A 17,918-nucleotide genomic window follows, 5' to 3' on the forward strand; every position below is an offset into this window, starting at 1 on the left:
CCAAGGAGTTAATTGATCTCCGCTCCTACTTGATCGTCTCTTGAAAGAGAGCGAGCGAGAAGGAGCTTTTGAGAGAGATTTTGGGGTGCGAGAAGAAAGAGTACGCGCTCTGCTCGCCCATAAGGGAGAAAGGTCGTGCTTTGTCTTCTTCCTATGCCTCCAAAATTTCTCCCATTGGGAGGCAGACCACTCCCTACATTCTGCACAGGGCGAACCCTGCTTGTATCGATGCCCTCGGCAAGTAGGACACAAAGAGTGTGGGAAGGTCCTGAACTCAGCACCCTCACGCCCTGGATAGGTTCACATGATGAAGGCGATCGCAAGAGAAGACATGCACCCCTGAAAAGAAAAAGCAAAATTGGAAAAGTCCTATGACAGTCAGGAGGAAAGCGGACACATCCGATCTAACCGAGCCAAAAGAAAAAGTGTCATCTCACTGCTGTGAGATAGTATACAAAGGTGGCTGGGTACCCCAAGCCACCCCCGGCCTACCTGGTCCGGCGGTTGGGCAGGGTTGCCACCTCGCAATTAAAGTCTAATGGCTACCCTCCAGCTCCGCGAAAGATAATCCACATTCACTAGTTGCAAGATATAAAAATTTCCATTAATATTATTATGAAAGTAAACCTTCCTTATACAGTGATTTTCCCTTGACTGCACCAAGTAAATACTGCATATGTTTGCCTGGCTATGATAGGAGGAACAAGGAACCAAAGCCATGGCTACCCTACCTGTAATCAACCACCCCCCATTTGAATTTATGTCTATTATATTAATTTTGCATGATACTACATCAAAAGTCAAGCATGAGTTGTTGAGATAAGAGGCAGATCATTGCCCTATCACATAATATCATAGAGACCAAACATAAAATGATCGGTGGCTCCACAGGTAGGTCCATAAGGTTACCAAATCTCCTATGCCCTTACCAGGACAGTGAGGTCAAGTGTACCAACTAATCTGTTGAGGACTGCACACCAGATCAATTTGGTGAAAAATATTGGACTATCACCGAGGTTATGATTGTGTACAATACTCAACATATTCATTTAAAAATCCATCCATATACCAAGGCACTTCCCCCAATTTTGGGGGGTAGCCGACATCAATAAAGAAACAAAACAAAAAGGGGACTACTCTCTACATTCCTCCAGCCTAACCAGGGACTCAGCCGAGTTCAGCTGGTACTGCTAGGGTGCCACAGCCCAACCTCCCACAATTCCACCACAGATGAAGCTTCATAATGCTGAATCCCCTACTGCTGCTACCTCCGCGGTCATCTAAGGCACCGGAGGAAGCAGCAGGGCCTACCGGAACTGCGTCACAATCGCTCGCCATTCATTCCTATTTCTAGCACGCTCTCTTGCCTCTCTCACATCTATCCTCCTATCACCCAGAGCTTTCTTCACACCATCCATCCACCCAAACCTTGGCCTTCCTCTTGTAGTTCTCCCATCAACACTTGCATTCATCACCTTCCTCCAGGTGCATTCCTATGCAATTGGGTCTAAACTTAGTCATTAAATTGTGATAATTGTTTAACTAATTGAAGTAACATGACAAATTCGGATATAATTTGTATTTTTCCTAACCATACAAACATTAGCTATTTACATGGGGTATTACTTTTGGCGTAGCTGAAATGACGAGCCATTAGATTTTTAACGAGGGTTAACTACCCTCTCGCTAGCTAGCGAGGGGGTAGGGGAGAGGTTGCTAGCTACCCCTCCCCCTCACACACAGGTGAACTGATTCACTTCGCTTAGAGGTAGGACTTGCCTTGGGGGACAAGGCTGGCGGGCAAATATGTGTAAATAGCTAAGGTTAATGGTTAGGAAAACTACAAATTATCTCCGAATTTGTCATTTGTTCTGTAACCGAAATACAAACCACGCTATTTACATGGGGTGACTTACCCCTTAGGAGGGGTGGAAAGTCCCAGCCTTACTGGCTTTGGCTTTGCCCAGGGGCTCAGAATCCGAGTGAGCAGCACTCGAGAAAAAGTCCCTGCACCTCGCAAGTTCCTTGCTCCGCAAGGAACGTGCGGCCTACATAAGCTCGTGTGTGGAGGGACGAAGTGTGACTTGTCCTAGGAAGTTGGCCTGAAGTCCCTTAGATAGAATTCTAGGCTAGGACGTTCCCAATACCACCTCGTCAGGGTATGGGGGACGCGACAGTATTATCTTAATACTAGGAACACAAGGAAGCATGGTTTACCTGCAGAGGTTTGAGGTCAGCTATGCAGAGAACCCAGGAAGCTGCTTTCCCCATGAGAGGGGAGGATGAAGGAAGAAGTAAGGGCCAGACATACTTCTTTCATTCATGCAGTCTAAAACCGGGTACCAATGCCCTCAACCTTCTGCTACCTGTCCATTAAGGAGCCTGAGGTTTAGACCAGCTGTTGTGTAGCCACCACAGGGCCGATAGAAAACGTATCGAATCTCCTGTGGGTCATGTCCTGCAGGTACAGTAGTGGGCTGTGAAGGTCGTTTGACGCTTCCAGACTCCAGCTTGTAGCACCTGCGTCACAGAGTAGTTACTCTTGAAGGCCAGGGACGTAGCGATGCCTCTGGCGTCGTGTGCCCTAAAACGACGTGACGGAGGAGGGTCTGGATTCAGGGCGTGATGGATGACCCTACGAATCCAGGCTGAAAAGGTATTCTTGGTGACCCTCCTCTCCGTCTTTCGTGTGCTCGCAAACAGGGCTTGCACGTGAGGATGAACTCCGGCTGTTCTTAAGATAACACCTCCCACTCCTTACTGGGCATAGTAGGAGATGGTCTGGGTCATCTGTTACAGAACGGAGACTCGAAATCCTGAAGGAGTCGAACCGAGGGTCCGGGCTCCAAGATTTTGAGACTAGTGACCAACTCAGGGACGAACCTGAACGTTACCTCCCCCTCACTTCTTGAATGGGCGACGACGTACGAGAGACTATGAAGATCGCTGGCACGCTTGGCCGATGCCAGAGCGAGCAGTAGCACCGTCTTCCAAGTCAGGTGACGATCAGAAGCCTGGTGTAATGGTTCGCAAGGAGGTTTCTTGAGAGCCCTAAGAACCCAAACCATGTTCCATAAAGGAGGTCTCACTTCCGACTGGGGGCAGGTAACTTCGTAGCTTCGTATGAGCGAAGAAAGAACCAGCGGGGAGGAAATGTCTATTCCTTTCAGCCTGCAGGCCAGGCTTAAGGCTGAGCAATAGGCTTTCACCGCCAAGAGCGAAAGGCGCATTCCCTCCCGCAGGTATACACTAATTCTGCTATTGCTGGAATAGTAGCATCAAGGGGAGAGATACCTCTCCCAGGACACCAACCACAGAAGACTCTCCACTTCGCCTGGTAGACCCCTGCGGATGACTTTCGCAGGTGTCGAGACATCCGCTCTGCAACTTGTTGCGGAACGCCTCTTTCTGTGAGGGAATGCTGGATAGTCTCCAGGCGTGAAGCCGAAGCGATGCTACAGCTCTGTGGCAGATGTTGCAGTGTGGTTGCTTGAGTAGCTCGTGTCGTGGGGGAAGCTCTCACGAGAGTTCCATCAGGGGATGCAGAAGGTCCGGGAACCACTCTGCATGATGCCGTAGCGGAGCTATCAGAGTCATCGACAGGTTGACCGATAGTCTGGTCTTGTTGAACACTCTTCTCACCAGACAGAACGATGGGAAGGCATAGACGTCGATGTTGTGCCACCGTTGTAGGAAGGCATTTTGCCAGAGTGCCTTGGGGTACGGGACTGAGGAGTAGTACAGCGGCAGTTTGAAGTTCAAGGCTGTCGCGAATAGGACCAAAAAGTCAGGACTTTGCTGGCTACTAGGGGTCCCCAAGACCACTCGGCACTCACTATCTGCAAGGCTCTACTCAGACTGTCGGAGAGCACATTACTTTGCCCGGAATGAAGTGAGCCGATAGTGGTATTGAGTGGAAACCGTTCATCTCAGTATCTCTACTGCAAGATGGGAAAGCTGTTATGAAAAGGTACCTCTCTGTTTGTTGAAATAAGCCACTACCGTGGTGTTGTCACTCACGGAGTGACCCGCCAGTGTTGTTGGAACTGTTGAAGGGCTAGATATACAACCTTCATTCCTAGCAGATTGATGTGGAGGTACCTTTCTGATTCTGACCATAGGCCTGAGATCCTTTGGTTCAGAATGTGCCCCCCCCCCCCTCCCCCCCCCCTTCTTTGCCGCGTCCAACAACAGTATCAAATGCGGGGGAAGGACACGAAGATCCACTCCCTTTCAAAGGTTCCCGAAGGACAACCACCACTACGGGTCCATTCGTTCCGCAGGTCCCAAGGGACCAGAGTGTCCGGGGAATCGTTGCCTTGGTTCCACCGGGACTTGAGCCGCCGTTGCAAGGATCTTATCCTGAGGCGGCCGTTTGGAACTAGACGGGTCAGGGAGGAAAAGGTGACCTAGGAGACGTAACCAAGATTGGGTTGGAAGCTCTCCTCGTCTGAGGAAAGGTTCTGCGCCTCTCCTCAGCCTTGCTATCCTGTCGACTGATGGGAAGGCTTTGTGAAGATTGGTGTCTAAAATCATGCCTAAATATCCCAGTTGTTGGGATGGAAGCAGAGAAGACTTCTCGAGATTTACCATGATCCCTAGATCTTGGCAAAGTCCCAGAGGCTTGCCTCGGTGTCGAAGAAGGGTCGATTCCGAGACTGCCGGGGTTAGCCAGTCATCCAGATAGCGAAGGGGACGGATGCCGATCCTGTGTGGCCACGAAGATATCAGGGTGAACATTCTGGTGAACACCTGCGGTGCTGTGGAGAGATCGAAACACAGCACCTTGAACTGGTAGCCCTTGTTGTCAAGGCTGAATTTCAAGTACTTCCTGGAAGACGGATGGATTGGGATCTGGAAGTACCCGTCCTCTAGATCCAGTGTGCACCTGAAGACTTGTGGTCTCACTGCAAGTCTGAACGACTCTGCTGTTCCACGCTGAACGAAGTTTGTTCGACAAACTTGTTCAGAGCTGATGACGGGTCTCCAGCCTTCAGACGCCTTCTTTACAAGAAAAAGTTGACTGAAGAAGCTGGGGGGAGCCGTCGACGACCTTATGGAGAGCATCTTTCTAGAGCATAGTCTCGAATTCTGCCCGAAGGCCTAGCCCCTTTGCCGATCCCATGGCAGGGGCTCAGCGACACTGGATTCGCTGTCAGGGGAGGAAGAGATGTTATGAACGGGACGCGATATCCTTGGCTGATCACGGAGATTGTGGAGGAATCGGACCCGAGTTGCTGCCACCTGAACGCGCAACTTTAGGCATCCCCCCACTGGGGGCAGAGGGGTTGCCAATCCTAGCGTTTGCAGTCTCGGCCGCTCCCTCTAGGATTATTGTCTCCCCAGGAGGACTTCCCATCCTTCTTGTCCCCGACAGAAGGGGGCTGCTATTTAGACACCTTTGTCTTTGCCGCCGGAGCCGGTTCCGATGTCCTAGGCCCACGAGGCTACTGTTGTTGAGGCGCTGGAGGCTTGTAGGGTTTGGATGTAAGCACCTTTGGAGGGGCGAATCGAGATTCGATTCCCTCTACCTCTCAGCTGTCCGTCCCACGTCCTTGAGCTTAAACAAGCTCTTTCCAAGGATGGAAGAGTGTCTGAGCTTGCCGACATCCACGGTTTGGACTTTTGAGAGGAACCTCTTGGTCGCTGCATCTCAATGCTTCAATATCGAGTTTGCCCACAAGTTCGAAACTTGGTGAGCCGGGAATCGATGGTGCTCGTGCCCGGGAGGAGGAAAGTTTCCATGGTCTTCCTGGTGCTCTCCTTGGACAAGTCCTCCGAACAACAGGATGCTCAGAGATCCAAGCCAGACGACCAGCCACGAAGTGGCCTGCAGGGCACACTTTGCGGCCTTCACCTGGCTCAAGATCTCCGAAGCCGAGAAAGTCCCCTGCCGGGCGGAGAGTTTCTCGAGAGAAATTCCCCTGGAAGCCCTTCCACGGAATGGTGGAGAGGCTGAGCTAAACCAGGCTTCCCCATAATCTTGAAGTACCTCCTCTGCTGAAGGCTGACAGACGCAATGTCAGCGACCCCGCTGGAGGGAAGGGGATCAGGTGATCCTGGGGAGTAGAGATGATGGGGCTTGCCTGAAAAGAAGAAGAATGTTACCCAGATCTCTCTGAAGCTTCTTCCTGCTCCTGCACGTGCGCTGCTCTGCGTCTACAGGCGGAGATTGTGACGACAATGATCTGGAAGTACGTGCTCCAGAAGACTCGCCAGGTTGCTCGTGTTGCGAAACCCGACGGGAATCGCAGATGAAAACGCGCTGGCAAAATCGTTGGTTCGCGCGTGGACGAACATGGGTGCGCATGTGCGTGGGTGGGCGGGCGGGTGGGCACGCAGTTATAAGGGCAAGCGCAGGCGGCCGGGAGACCAATGGCGCGTTGACGAGCGGTGGCGTCTTGGCGAGCGATGGCTCGTAGGCGGGCGAAGGTACGTTGGCGAGCGATGGCGCGTAGCGACCGATCACGTACAGGAGAGTTAACGCGTGGGCACGTGGGAGTCCTACGATGATTGAAGCGTGGGAGCGTTGGCGCGTTGAAAAACGCTTTTGCGCAGGCGAAGAATCGCACGGGCGCTTAGGAGATCACTGGCGCGCAAGGAGAGCCCTGAGGTGCCTGTGAGCGCCCGTGCGCTAGCTAAGGCGCCTCCTGGGTGGCGCGCTGTGATGTGGAAGCGTGCTGGCACGTTGGCGAGCGCGTGACCGCTGGAACTGGAACCGCGCGAAACTCCAGAAGGGCGCTGCGAGTCCCGAGGAACCTGTGAGCGCCTGTGTGCTAGCGTAGGAACCTCTTGAACTGCGCGCGACGAGGCAGGAACCGGGGAGATCATAGGCGCGTAGTTGTGCGGCCAGAAGATATCAGCGAGGGTGCAGAACCAGAGAGATCGTCGGCGAGGAGGCGAAGGAATAATCTCCTTGCCTGTGCCCATATCCAGAGATCGTGGGCGCGTGGGTGAACGTTGGCGCGCTTTGCGCACATCAGGAAAGGGCGCGCAGATGTGCGCTGGCGAGCAGGCGAACGTGAGAGTTCAGCGAAGAAATAATCTCCCTGCCTGCACCCAGATCAGGAGATCATGGGAGTTCAGCGAAGAAATAATCTCCCTGCCTGCGCCCAGATCAGGAGATCGTGGGCGCGAGGGCGAACGTTGGCGCGCATTGCGCACATCAGAAAAGGGCGAGCAGATATGCACTGGCGAGCAGGCTATCGTGGGCGTTCAGGAGACCGTAGGTGCACATGGCGCGTAGCCGCACAGAAGGTCTCAGAAGAGTTGGCGATCAGGAGATCTACGGCGAGACTCAGCTACAGGAGGTCGCTGGAGTGTTGATTCAGCAGAAGTCTGGTCCATAGCAGGAGAGCATTTGCAAACTACTGCGCGCGAGAGCGCAGGAGAACGAGTTTGCACAGGTAAAAACCTGGCACTAAAGGGACTTACTCACATAAGCCCTTTGCCCCGAAGGGACCGGTGCTCGTTGGATAACAGGGTGGAGTGGCACCCACTGCGCTTCTGCGTACAGGAACTGAGAAGGAAGACAAGAAGTTCTGGCAGGTGTCGGAGATCATAAACGATCTGCCGACAGGTCTAGTGAAGCAGCTGCAATGGTCTGTTCTCGTCGAGGAGGATCCTCTGCAGCTGAAGATAAAGACGACCACGGGCAGGAGCACCATCATCAGTCCTCCGAAGAGGAGTCTCTGTTAGTGAACTTCCCCGAGGGGGAGAGACACTCGCAGGAGAGACCGTTGGACTCAGCTGCCCCCTCGAAGGATATTAGGAGGGGGGAAACTGAGCCTTCAACAACATCAGCAACAACAGCAGGGGAGTCCTTCGAAGAGGAGTCTCTATGAGTGTCCTCTCTCACGAACGAGCGGTGAACACTTCGTAGAAGAGACAAGAAGAATTGATGATGGCGCCGCTTAGGGCCGTTGGATCAGCAAGCTGACCATAAAGAGCAACCCTCCGAAGAGGAGCTCCTGCAGCTGCTCAACCCCTTGAATGTAGCTGCAAATGCGACCGCTCAGCACCAAGAGCATAATCGCCTGAATTCCAAGGTCCGGCCTCGCAACCGCTCAGCCCCTTGAGCATGGTTACAAAAGCGGTCACTCAGCATCAAGAGCATAACTGCCGAGGACCAGGAAAAACCAACCAGTAATAATAAGGTAAGAGAAGTTGCCCCCCTTTGAAGGGGAAAAAACTCATACCTAGGAAGGGAACCTCCCTCGGAAGGGAAGTTACCCTACCATGGAGGCGAACCTCATGAGTGTTCTAAATGAACTAAGGAGCTGACAGTTGTCACGGGAGAACTTCTAAGAGAAGGGAACACGCCCATGACGAAGTCCTAGAGAGGAGGCGGCAACAGCAGACTCCCCAGGCCCAACCAGGACAGCTCTGCTTCATTTGCACATTAAGCAAACGAAAAACTAGATAGTTAACTGTGAAAATAAAATAAATAATTAGTTAACATTCGCAAAGAGGAACCCAGAGGGAAAAGAACATAAGAATTGCACACCAGGAATGCGCCCTCCTCCTCCACCGACACTCACGGGAAGGGGGAGAAGGCGGAGAACTGTAATAAAAATAGAATTATAACAATTATAATTATGTAATTCATCTAAGAATGTTCACTAATAGTAAGAACGAATGAACCCTGAAGGGAAGCGTTCTACACAGAAGCTGAAAGTTAATAAATACAATTAGATTTGATTAAAAATAATTGAGACAAAATAAACGGAGTAGCAACTCAACCCGCAACGGGAAGGAAGCTACCGTAATACGTAGTAGTAATAAAAGGGTGAACGACCTCGAGAGAGAGAGAGAGAGAGAGAGAGAGAGAGAGAAAGAGACCGTAGTCAAACTAAACTACGCTGATAGTCCAAATTCCCCGTAGGGAAGGAGGAACAGCGGAGAACAGATTAATAAATAAAGTCCAGCAATGACGATTCCCCACACCACCCGAGAATCGGAAGCCGAAGGGAGGACCGAAGGCCCAAGGGAGAGATCGCGACCCATGAAATGTCACCGTGAGGGCCAGGAACCACACGGAGATGTTGTCGTACACTACACACACACAGCACAAACACTGAAAAGGAAACTTACTGTATTTCTATACTCAAATATATACATAAACATAAGAATGTTTACATATATATTAAGGATAAGAAAAAGTATGTAATTAAGTAAAGACAAAACATTAATGGCTGCCATGCGAGGACGGGACAGAGACGTCTGCCCACCGTCCGAGCCAAAAGCGAAGATAATCAGTTCACCGGTGTGTGAGGGGGGAGGGGTAGCTAGATACCTCTCCCCTACCCCCTCGCTAGCTAGCGAGAGGGTAGTTAACCCTCGTTAAAAATCTAATGGCTCGTCATTTCAGCTACGCCGAAAGTAATACCCCATGTAAATAGCGTGGTTTGTATTTTGGTTATGGAACAAAGTAATATTTTACTACATCAGTTAACATATACAATGTAAAAGAATTCATCTCCAGGTATCCATATCAAGATATTGGTTTCAAAGCATCAAAACTCACCTCAGAAACGAAGAGATTATGCCAAGTTCCTGTCATAAATTTACGGATGAACATATCTTCGATTGCTGTTTCAGGTTCTCTCATTCCTTCGTACAAACTTGCTGGAAACAGGGTAACAAATACACATATTAGTCCCTATACAGTTTGCAGTAAACAAATAAAAATTACATTTGAAAAAAGAAAAAAGGGTATGATAATTCATCAACAATTCAAGTATGCCAGAAGAGAAGAAAATGGATATGGCAGAGATGAGAATGTTGAGATGGATGTGTGGGGTGACAAGAAGAGATAAGATACGGAATGAGGTAATTAGGGGTACCACAGGAGTTAGAAAACTATCAGTTAAAATCCAAGAAAGTAGGCTGAGGTGGTATGGTCATGAGAAGAGATGAACAGTATATTGGGAGGAGAGTGATGGAAATGGAGGTACAGGGAACGAGAAGAAGAGGGAGATCAAAGCGAAGGTGGATGGACTGTATCAAGGATGACCTTCGATCAAAGGGATTAACCGGTGATGAAGTGTGGGACAGAGGTAGATGGAGAAAGCTGACCAGTAACATTGACCCCACATAGAAGTGGGGAAAAGATGTAGACAAAGAAGAGGAAGAAGAGTTAATTAATCACGCTGTCTTTGTAAAACTGAAAAGATTAATTTAATTTGTATTTTTCCTAACTATACAAATCTGTGACCATTAATAGGAGTGTAACTTCAACAAAGCTGGAAACGGCCATCAAGCCTTTTAACAAAGTACAGTAAACATAGCTGACAGTTGGGTGGACCCACCAACCCTGGATGGTACTTGAGGCCTTGGAGGAAAAATAACTGGAGATGCCTTAACACGGATTAGGTGAAGCCAGGCTTTACCAGTTAGAATGTGAAACTGACCGTTCTCGATTCCCAAGTTAATCTCCAACAGTTTACTGGAACTTAGAGTCGGAGCTATTCAGACCTTTGTTTATAGACGGAAACTATTTTCTTGTGCATTTTATTAGTGATGGCTCCTTCCTGTGCTGCTCTATTAAAAAAAATTAATGTTAAAAAGGCATAAAAGATAGTAAAGGATTAACAATAACACTAGCTCCGTAGGTATCTGTTCCAAAACCCCTTTTACCTGTCAATGGCAGAGCTAGAACTGACAGTCTGACTGGTAAACCCTGGCTTCACGGGTTTAGGTAAGAGTTCTGAGTCAGGGCATCTCCAGTAGTATTAATCATCTTAACTTGAGGCAGCCAATGTAAATTGAAGGTCTCAGGTTTGTATCGTTGGTTAAAATAAAAACTGAATAAAAAAAATATTGATTTGTTCCTATAAGTAATATAAACCTTCGACCTTTGATAGGAGACTCATGGAGGTATGGAATTCCCTACCTGATCAAACTGGCTGGTTTTATTTACCCAGGAAATGTCAATGTACTTTGGTCCCTCATGACAGCGAAAGTCATAACTCTTGTTCAACCTCCTAACTATCTGAGCATAGAGATGTCAAAGCTGTTAGGCTAACACGCTAAGGAATAGTGGATGGTCTTGGGCGACTCTGGACTCTCTAGGATTGATTGTCTGAATACAATGGTACTATAAGATCAATGGGAATGCGTATACATTCTTCCCCTTGTAAAGAAATATGAGGGACATACTTCAATGCAAAAAATTTGAATACAGTAAAAGGACTCCATAAAACAGCTTACCAGCATTGACCGTCCGGTCCAGCTCCATAACAGCACAACTGCTAGGAGGGGAGGTAAAAAGGAAAAAGTGCCAGACATTCTTATCTTTCATTCTTGGATTTACATCTCGAAATTGCTCTTGTCCCGTGAAAGAGCTATGCTCACAACACAAACTGTTGGGCAGCTAACACAGGTCCTATGGAGAATGTGTCGAAGGACTTGTGGGTATACACCCATAGGTAGTGGGCAGTGAAGGTTGTCTGGTGACTCCAGAATCTCTCTTCAGCACTTACACAATGGACAGATTCTTTCTGAAGGCAATGACGGAACCCATTCCTATGATTTCATGGGCTCGCACATTCGAAGGGCTACTTTGGGGTAGTGTATACGTGTTTGATGGTTTCATGAAGCCAGAAGGAGATTCTGGACAGATTCAGAAATGAAACAAAGTATGCCAAAGTTTTAGAACAGTGGTCAATCCAACAGGTGGCTTGTAAGAAGGACATCACCTTGTTTCCATGGCTGTGGAGTCGGAGCCTGAGAAAACAGTGCCCTTAAACCTCTGTCTATCTGCGGTTGTGCCTATGGTCAGCACCGTCATTATAGGACTGATCAGAAGAGGTGATGGTACTACCTCCTCCACTACGTAAAACCTTCACCGTCACAAAAGGCTGGAGGCAGGGACTTAGTGGAATGGCTCAATCGCAGAGAATTCTTGGGTCCAATGACATGACAAATTCGTAGGTATATGTATTTTTCCTAACTATACAAACCTTAGCTATTTAATATGGGTAATTACTTTCGGCGTAGCTGAAATGACGAGCCATTAGAATTTTAACGAGGGTTTACTACCCCACTGATAGTTAGCAAGGGGTAGGGAGGGGTAGTATACTAACCCCCCCCCCCAACCCACCCTCACACACACCTGTGCTGAGCTCACTTTGCTTAGGGGTAGGACTTCACGGGGGACAGGGCTGGCGGGCAAGTTTGATGAAATAGCTAAGGTTTGTATAATTAGGAAAAATACAAATTACCTACGAATTTGTCATTTGTTCCGTAACTGAAATACAAACCACGCTATTTAATATAGGTGACTCAACCCTTAGGTAGGGTGGTAAGTCCCAGCCATTACTGCCTTTTGGCTTTTTGCCCGGGGACTCGGTATCTGAGTGTGTTGGTACTCAACGATATGGAGTCCCTGCACCTCGCTAGCACCTTGCTCTGCAAGGGCTGCGGCCTACATAAGCTGTGTGTGGAGGAATGAAGTGTGACTCGTCCTAGGAGGTTGACCTGAAGTTCTTTAGATGGAACTTAAGGCTAGGACTCTCCCAATACCACCTCGTCAGGGTATGGGGACGTGACAGTATTACCTGCTGTGGTTTGAGGTCAGCTGTGCAGAGAACCCAGGATGATGCTTTCCCCAAGAGAGGGGAGGATGAAGAAAAGAATAAGGGCCAGACATACCTTTTCATTCATGAAGACTAAAACCGGGTAACAATGCCCTCAACCCTCTGCTACTTGTCCATTAAGGAGCCTGAGGTTTAAAGCAGCTGTTGTGCAGCCACCACAGGGCCGATAGAGAACGTATCGACCCTCCCGTGGGTCACGTCTTGCAGGTAGTGGGCTGTGAAGGTCGTCTGACGCTTCCACACCCCTGCTTGTAGAACCTGCGTCACTGAGTAGTTCTTTTTGAAGGCCAGGGACGTAGCTATGCCCCTGACATCATGTGCTCTAGGGCGACGTGACGGAGGAGGGTCGGGATTCAGAGAATGATGGATTACCCTACGAATCCAAGCTGAGATGGTATTCTTGGTGACCCTCCTCTTTGTCCTCCCAGTGCTTACAAACAATGCTTGCAATTGAGGACGAATTGCAGCTGTTCTCTTAAGATAGAGCCTCAGACTCCTTACTGGGCACAGTAGGAGATAGTCTGAGTCATCTGTTACGAAACGAAGACTCGAAATCCGGAAAGAGTTAAACCGAGGGTCTGGCACTCCCGGATTCAGAGTCTTAGCTACAAACTCAGGGACAAACCCGAACGTTACCTCCCTCCATCCCTTTGAATGGGCGATGTGCTAAAAGAGACCATGCAGTTCCCCAACTTGTTTGGCCGAAGCCAACGCAAGTAGGAACACCGTCTTCCAAGTCAGGTGGCGATCTGAAGCCTGGCGTAATGATTCGAAGGGGGTGTCTCTTCAGAGACCTGAGAACTCGAACCATGTCCCATGGAGGAGGTCTCACTTCCGACTGAGGGCAGGTAAGTTAATGACTTCGTATGAGTAAGGAAAGTTCCAGCGAAGAAGAATTGTCCACTCCTTTGAGCCTAAAGGCAAGACTTAAGGCTGAGCGATAGCCTTTCACTGCCGAGACTGAAAGGCGCATTTCTTCTCACAAATACACGAAGAACTTCGCTATAGCTGGAATAGTGGCATCGAGTGGAGAGATACACCTTCCACGACACCAACCACAGAAAACTCACCACTTTACCTGGTAGACCCCCGCAGATGACCTTCGCAGCTGTCCAGACATCCTTTCCGCAACTTGTTGCAAAAATCCTCTCTCTTCGAGGAGATGCTGGATAGTCTCCAGGCTTGAAGCCGAAGCGAAGCTACGGCTTTGTGAAAGATGTTGGCGTGTGGTTGTTTGAGTAGCTCGCGTCGTGAAGGGAGTTCTCTCAGGACCTCCGTCAGGAGTTGCAGAAGGTCTGGAAACCATTTTGCATGATGCCATAGCGGAGCTATCAGGGTCATCGAAAGATTGACCGATGTTCTGGTCTTGTTGAGTACCCTCCTCATCAGACAGAATGGGGGAAAGGCGTAAACGTCGATGTTGTCCCACCGTTGTTGGAAGGCACCTTGCCAGGACTTTGTTGGCTACTAGACGATCCAAAGACCACTCGGTACTCACTATCTGAGATGCTCTGCTCAGACTGTCGGCGAGCACATTCCTTTTGCCTGGAATGAAGCGAGCTGATAGTGGAATCGAGTGGACTTCGGTCCATCTCATTATCTCTACTGCAAGATGGGATAGCTGCTCTGAAAAGGTGACCCCCTGCTTGTTGATGTAAGCCACTACTGTGGTGTTGTCGCTCATCACCATCACAGAGTAACCCGCCAGGTATTGTTGGAACTGTCTAGCAGGTTTATATGGAGGCACTTTACTGATTCTGACCAGAGGCCTGAGGTCCTGTGGTTCAGAACGTGAGCCCCCCACCCTTTCTTTGAGGTGTCCGAGAACAGCATCAAATCCGGGGTGAGGACGAGAAGATCCACTCACTTTCGTAGGTTCTCGTCTGTCACCCACCACTGAAGGTCCGTCCGTTCCGAGGGCCCCATACGGACCATGACATCCGGGGAATCGTGTCCTTGATTCCACCGAGACTTGAGTCGCCATAGCAGAGATCTCATTCTGAGACGACCATTGGGAACTAGACGGGCCAAGGATGAGAGGTGACCACCGAGAAGACGTAACCACGATTGGGCTGGGAGTTCGTCTCGTCTGAGGAAAGGACTTGCGACCCTCCTCAGCCTTGTTATCCTGTTGTCTGATGAGAAGGCTTTGTGGAGATTGGTGTCTAAGATCATGCCTAGATATACCAGTCTTTGAGTAGGAAGTAGAGAGGACTTCTCGAGATTTACCATGATCCCCAAATCTTGGCAAAGTCCCAGAAGCCTGTCTCGGTATCGAAGAAGGGTCAACTCCGAGTCTGCTATGATCAGCCAGTCGTCCAGATAACGAAGGAGACGGATGCCGATCCTGTGTGCCCACGATGATATCAGGGTGAGCACTTTAGTGAAATCCTGGGGTGCTGTGGAGAGACCGAAACACAGCACCTTGAACTGGTAGATCTTGTTGTCTAGGCTGAATCTCAAGTACTTCCATGAAGACGGATGGACTGGGATCTGAAAGTACGCGTCCTTCAGATCCAGTGTACACATGAAGTCTTGGGGTCTCACTGTGAGTCTGATGTCTCCATACTGAACGGGGTCTGCTTGACAAACCTGTTCAGGGCTGAGAGGTCAATGACTGGTCTCCAGATGCCTTCCTTACAAGAAAGAGTCGACTGAAGAAGTCGAGGGAGCCGTCGACGATCTCCTGGAGAGCGCCCTTCTTTAACATGGTCTCGACTTCTGCCTGAAGGGCTTGCCCCCTTGCCGATCCCATGGCAAGGGAGCTCAACGACACTGGATCCGCTGTCAGGGGAGGTGGAGATGTTGTGAACGGGATGCGATATCCTTGACTGTTTACAGAAATCATCCAGGCATTGGCCCCGAGTTGCTGCCACCTGATCGCACAACTTTGTAGGCATTCCCCCACTGGTGGACATGCGGGGGACTGCCAATCCTAGCGATTGTGGCCTCGGCCACTCCCTCTAGGATTTTTCCCTCTCCTGGAGGACTTCTTGCCTTTCCTGTCCTTGACAGGAAAGGGCTTCAACACCGTTGTCTTTGCTGCCACTGCCGGTTTCGTTGTCCTGGACGTACGAGGTTGTTGGGGTGCTGGAGGTGGTTTATTGGGCTTCGATGTAAGAGTCCTATGTAGGAGAGTCCTGGTTGGACTTCCTCCACCTCTCAGCTGCCTGTTCCACGTCTTTCGGCTCAAACAAGTTCCTCCCCAGGATGGAGGAATGTCTAAGTCTGCTGACCTCGGTGCTGGGGACCTTCGCATGAAATCTCTCGGACACCACATCAGGACACTTCAAGATGAAATTAGCCCACAAGTTCGGGACTTGGTGGGCTAGAAACTCGATGGTACGTGTGCCTGATAGAAGGAAGGTCTCCACGCCCTTCCTGGTACTCTCCTTGGACAAGTCCTCGGAACGTTGTGGAAAAAATTAATAATAGTTGGGGAAAATACAAACCATTTCCACATATAACGAGCTTGGGTTATACATGTTTTAAAGTAACTCTCATTATCAATTCCCTTTTGTCATAATGTCAGATATTCTACCTCAGTACTGTACTATAATGATTTTCCATATATTGAATGTAAAGGTTTCAATTTTACTAAAATAGGTTTACATAGTTTGCCAGCAACAAATTCATTTATTTTTATAACAGAAAGTCATGAATAGAAGCATTATTTATATTTTTAAGGGGTATTCTAATATTTTTTAGTCCTACCAATTGTCTAACCACATTTGTTTTTGCAGCACGCCCTACTCTCTGTAGGGTTTTTTAGAGAGGCAACTGAACTCAATTTTCAATGCTCAGCTAGAAGATGTTGTCATTAGAGAAGTTTTGACTTCAGTATTCTCAGTTCAGTTGAAAAAGAGCTTCGACAGTTGAAAACCTTGCGAATCCAAGATTTCATCAACAAGGATCAAGATATTGCTACTCCACATCACCAGATCACAAAAGGTGATTCCATACTGGAACTTAGTGACGGACAGTTTGTTTTTAATGTTTGCCTCAGAACCAAGTGAACGTAAGGGGGCCCAAAACCGTCTTTTTGTGGAGACAGTCAAACGTTTAAGTGTCATAAACATTAATAGTTAACTGGAACTATTGAAATGGCATACTGGTACTTGCCCAAATAGATACACGGTTAGAAGTGCCCCTGGTTATACTTGAACTGTATAGGAACACTTATGAGTGCCCCACCTGTGGAAATCTTGATTGTGTAATTTGGTTATCTTGTTACTCGGATGCTGAAGTTTTACGTAAGGGTTGTTAATTTTACCTTTAATTTTCTATTTGGAATAAATATTTTTTTGCCTGTTTTATGTATACAGCATTTCATTTCAGAACCTCTCACCATAGTTTCCCTTCCCTAGTCATTGTTTTTTTAAGATCTCTTAAGTACAGTAATTTATCATTATTCTTTCCTCCCACAGTGTGTTCCTTTATTAATTATAATATTCCCTTTCACCTAATGTTCTTATACCTTTACTTATAATCAGCAAGCCAAAGGCAAGAGAAGGAAAGGTATGATAAATAACAAGGTTCATGCTGGGTCCCCTTGCCCAGTATAAATCAAGGGGTGGTGCCCAGAGCTCCGTTCTCTTGACCTGTTTCTTAGGTTTTTTGGGTATTACAACATTGTATATTTGTTGTGTAGTGAACGGCGGGTTGTGGTCGGCATTCGGACACTAGGCAGTTAGGGTGCTACCTCTGGCCACAGTCCGCAAACGACTACATCGTAGCAGGATGCCGAGATACCTCAGCCAGATATCCAGCCACGAAGTTGCCTGCATGGCACACTTCGCTACCTTCTCCTGACTGAGGATCTCCGAGGCCCAGAAAGACACTTGCCGGCTGGTGAGTCTATCTAGAGGGACTCCCTTGGTAAGCTCTTCCACAGAGTGGTGTAATGGAAGAGCTAAACAAAGACTCCTCCATGATCTCAAAGTACCTCCTCTGATGGACACGAGGAGGCGGGAGGAGTTTGTTGCCGGCGCTGGAACGGCTGGAGGAGGCGAGCTCGGAGAGCTGGCCCTCCACCTTATCTCTAGCACTCTTGACCCCTTGGGACCAAAGCAAAGCCGCACTGGCCTTAGGGGGCTTCTGAGTGCCGAAGACTCGGTCCAGGACCGTGTCCTTGCCCTCTCGAGGGGGAATCTCAGGATACGAGAACCTGTTGAGATTCCTCATCAGAGTCGGAACTTGCCAGAACACATGTTCCGACTCCTGTAGCTCTCCCCTTGTAGGTCTGGCAGCAAAGTCTCCTGTCCCCAAAGGCTCCTCTTGGGGGGACTCGTGGACGTTCTCCGCGGGTTTGGCTGGCTC

The 17,918-nt window shown here is 49.0% G+C and overlaps 1 protein-coding gene across 1 annotated transcript in view; it reads right to left on the bottom strand.

The window, feature by feature from the left end:
- mRpS24 (mitochondrial ribosomal protein S24) overlaps nt 1-17,918 on the bottom strand; it is a 38,045-nt gene that overhangs the window by 5,215 nt on the left and 14,912 nt on the right. The window contains exon 3 of the mRNA XM_068361989.1: nt 9,527-9,627. Within this exon, the coding sequence (XP_068218090.1) occupies nt 9,527-9,627 (101 nt within the window). The remainder of the gene's footprint in view (nt 1-9,526; nt 9,628-17,918) is intronic.

The sequence above is a fragment of the Palaemon carinicauda genome, chromosome 38 (assembly GCF_036898095.1).
Source record: "Palaemon carinicauda isolate YSFRI2023 chromosome 38, ASM3689809v2, whole genome shotgun sequence".
Classification (NCBI taxonomy): Eukaryota; Metazoa; Arthropoda; class Malacostraca; order Decapoda; family Palaemonidae; genus Palaemon; species Palaemon carinicauda.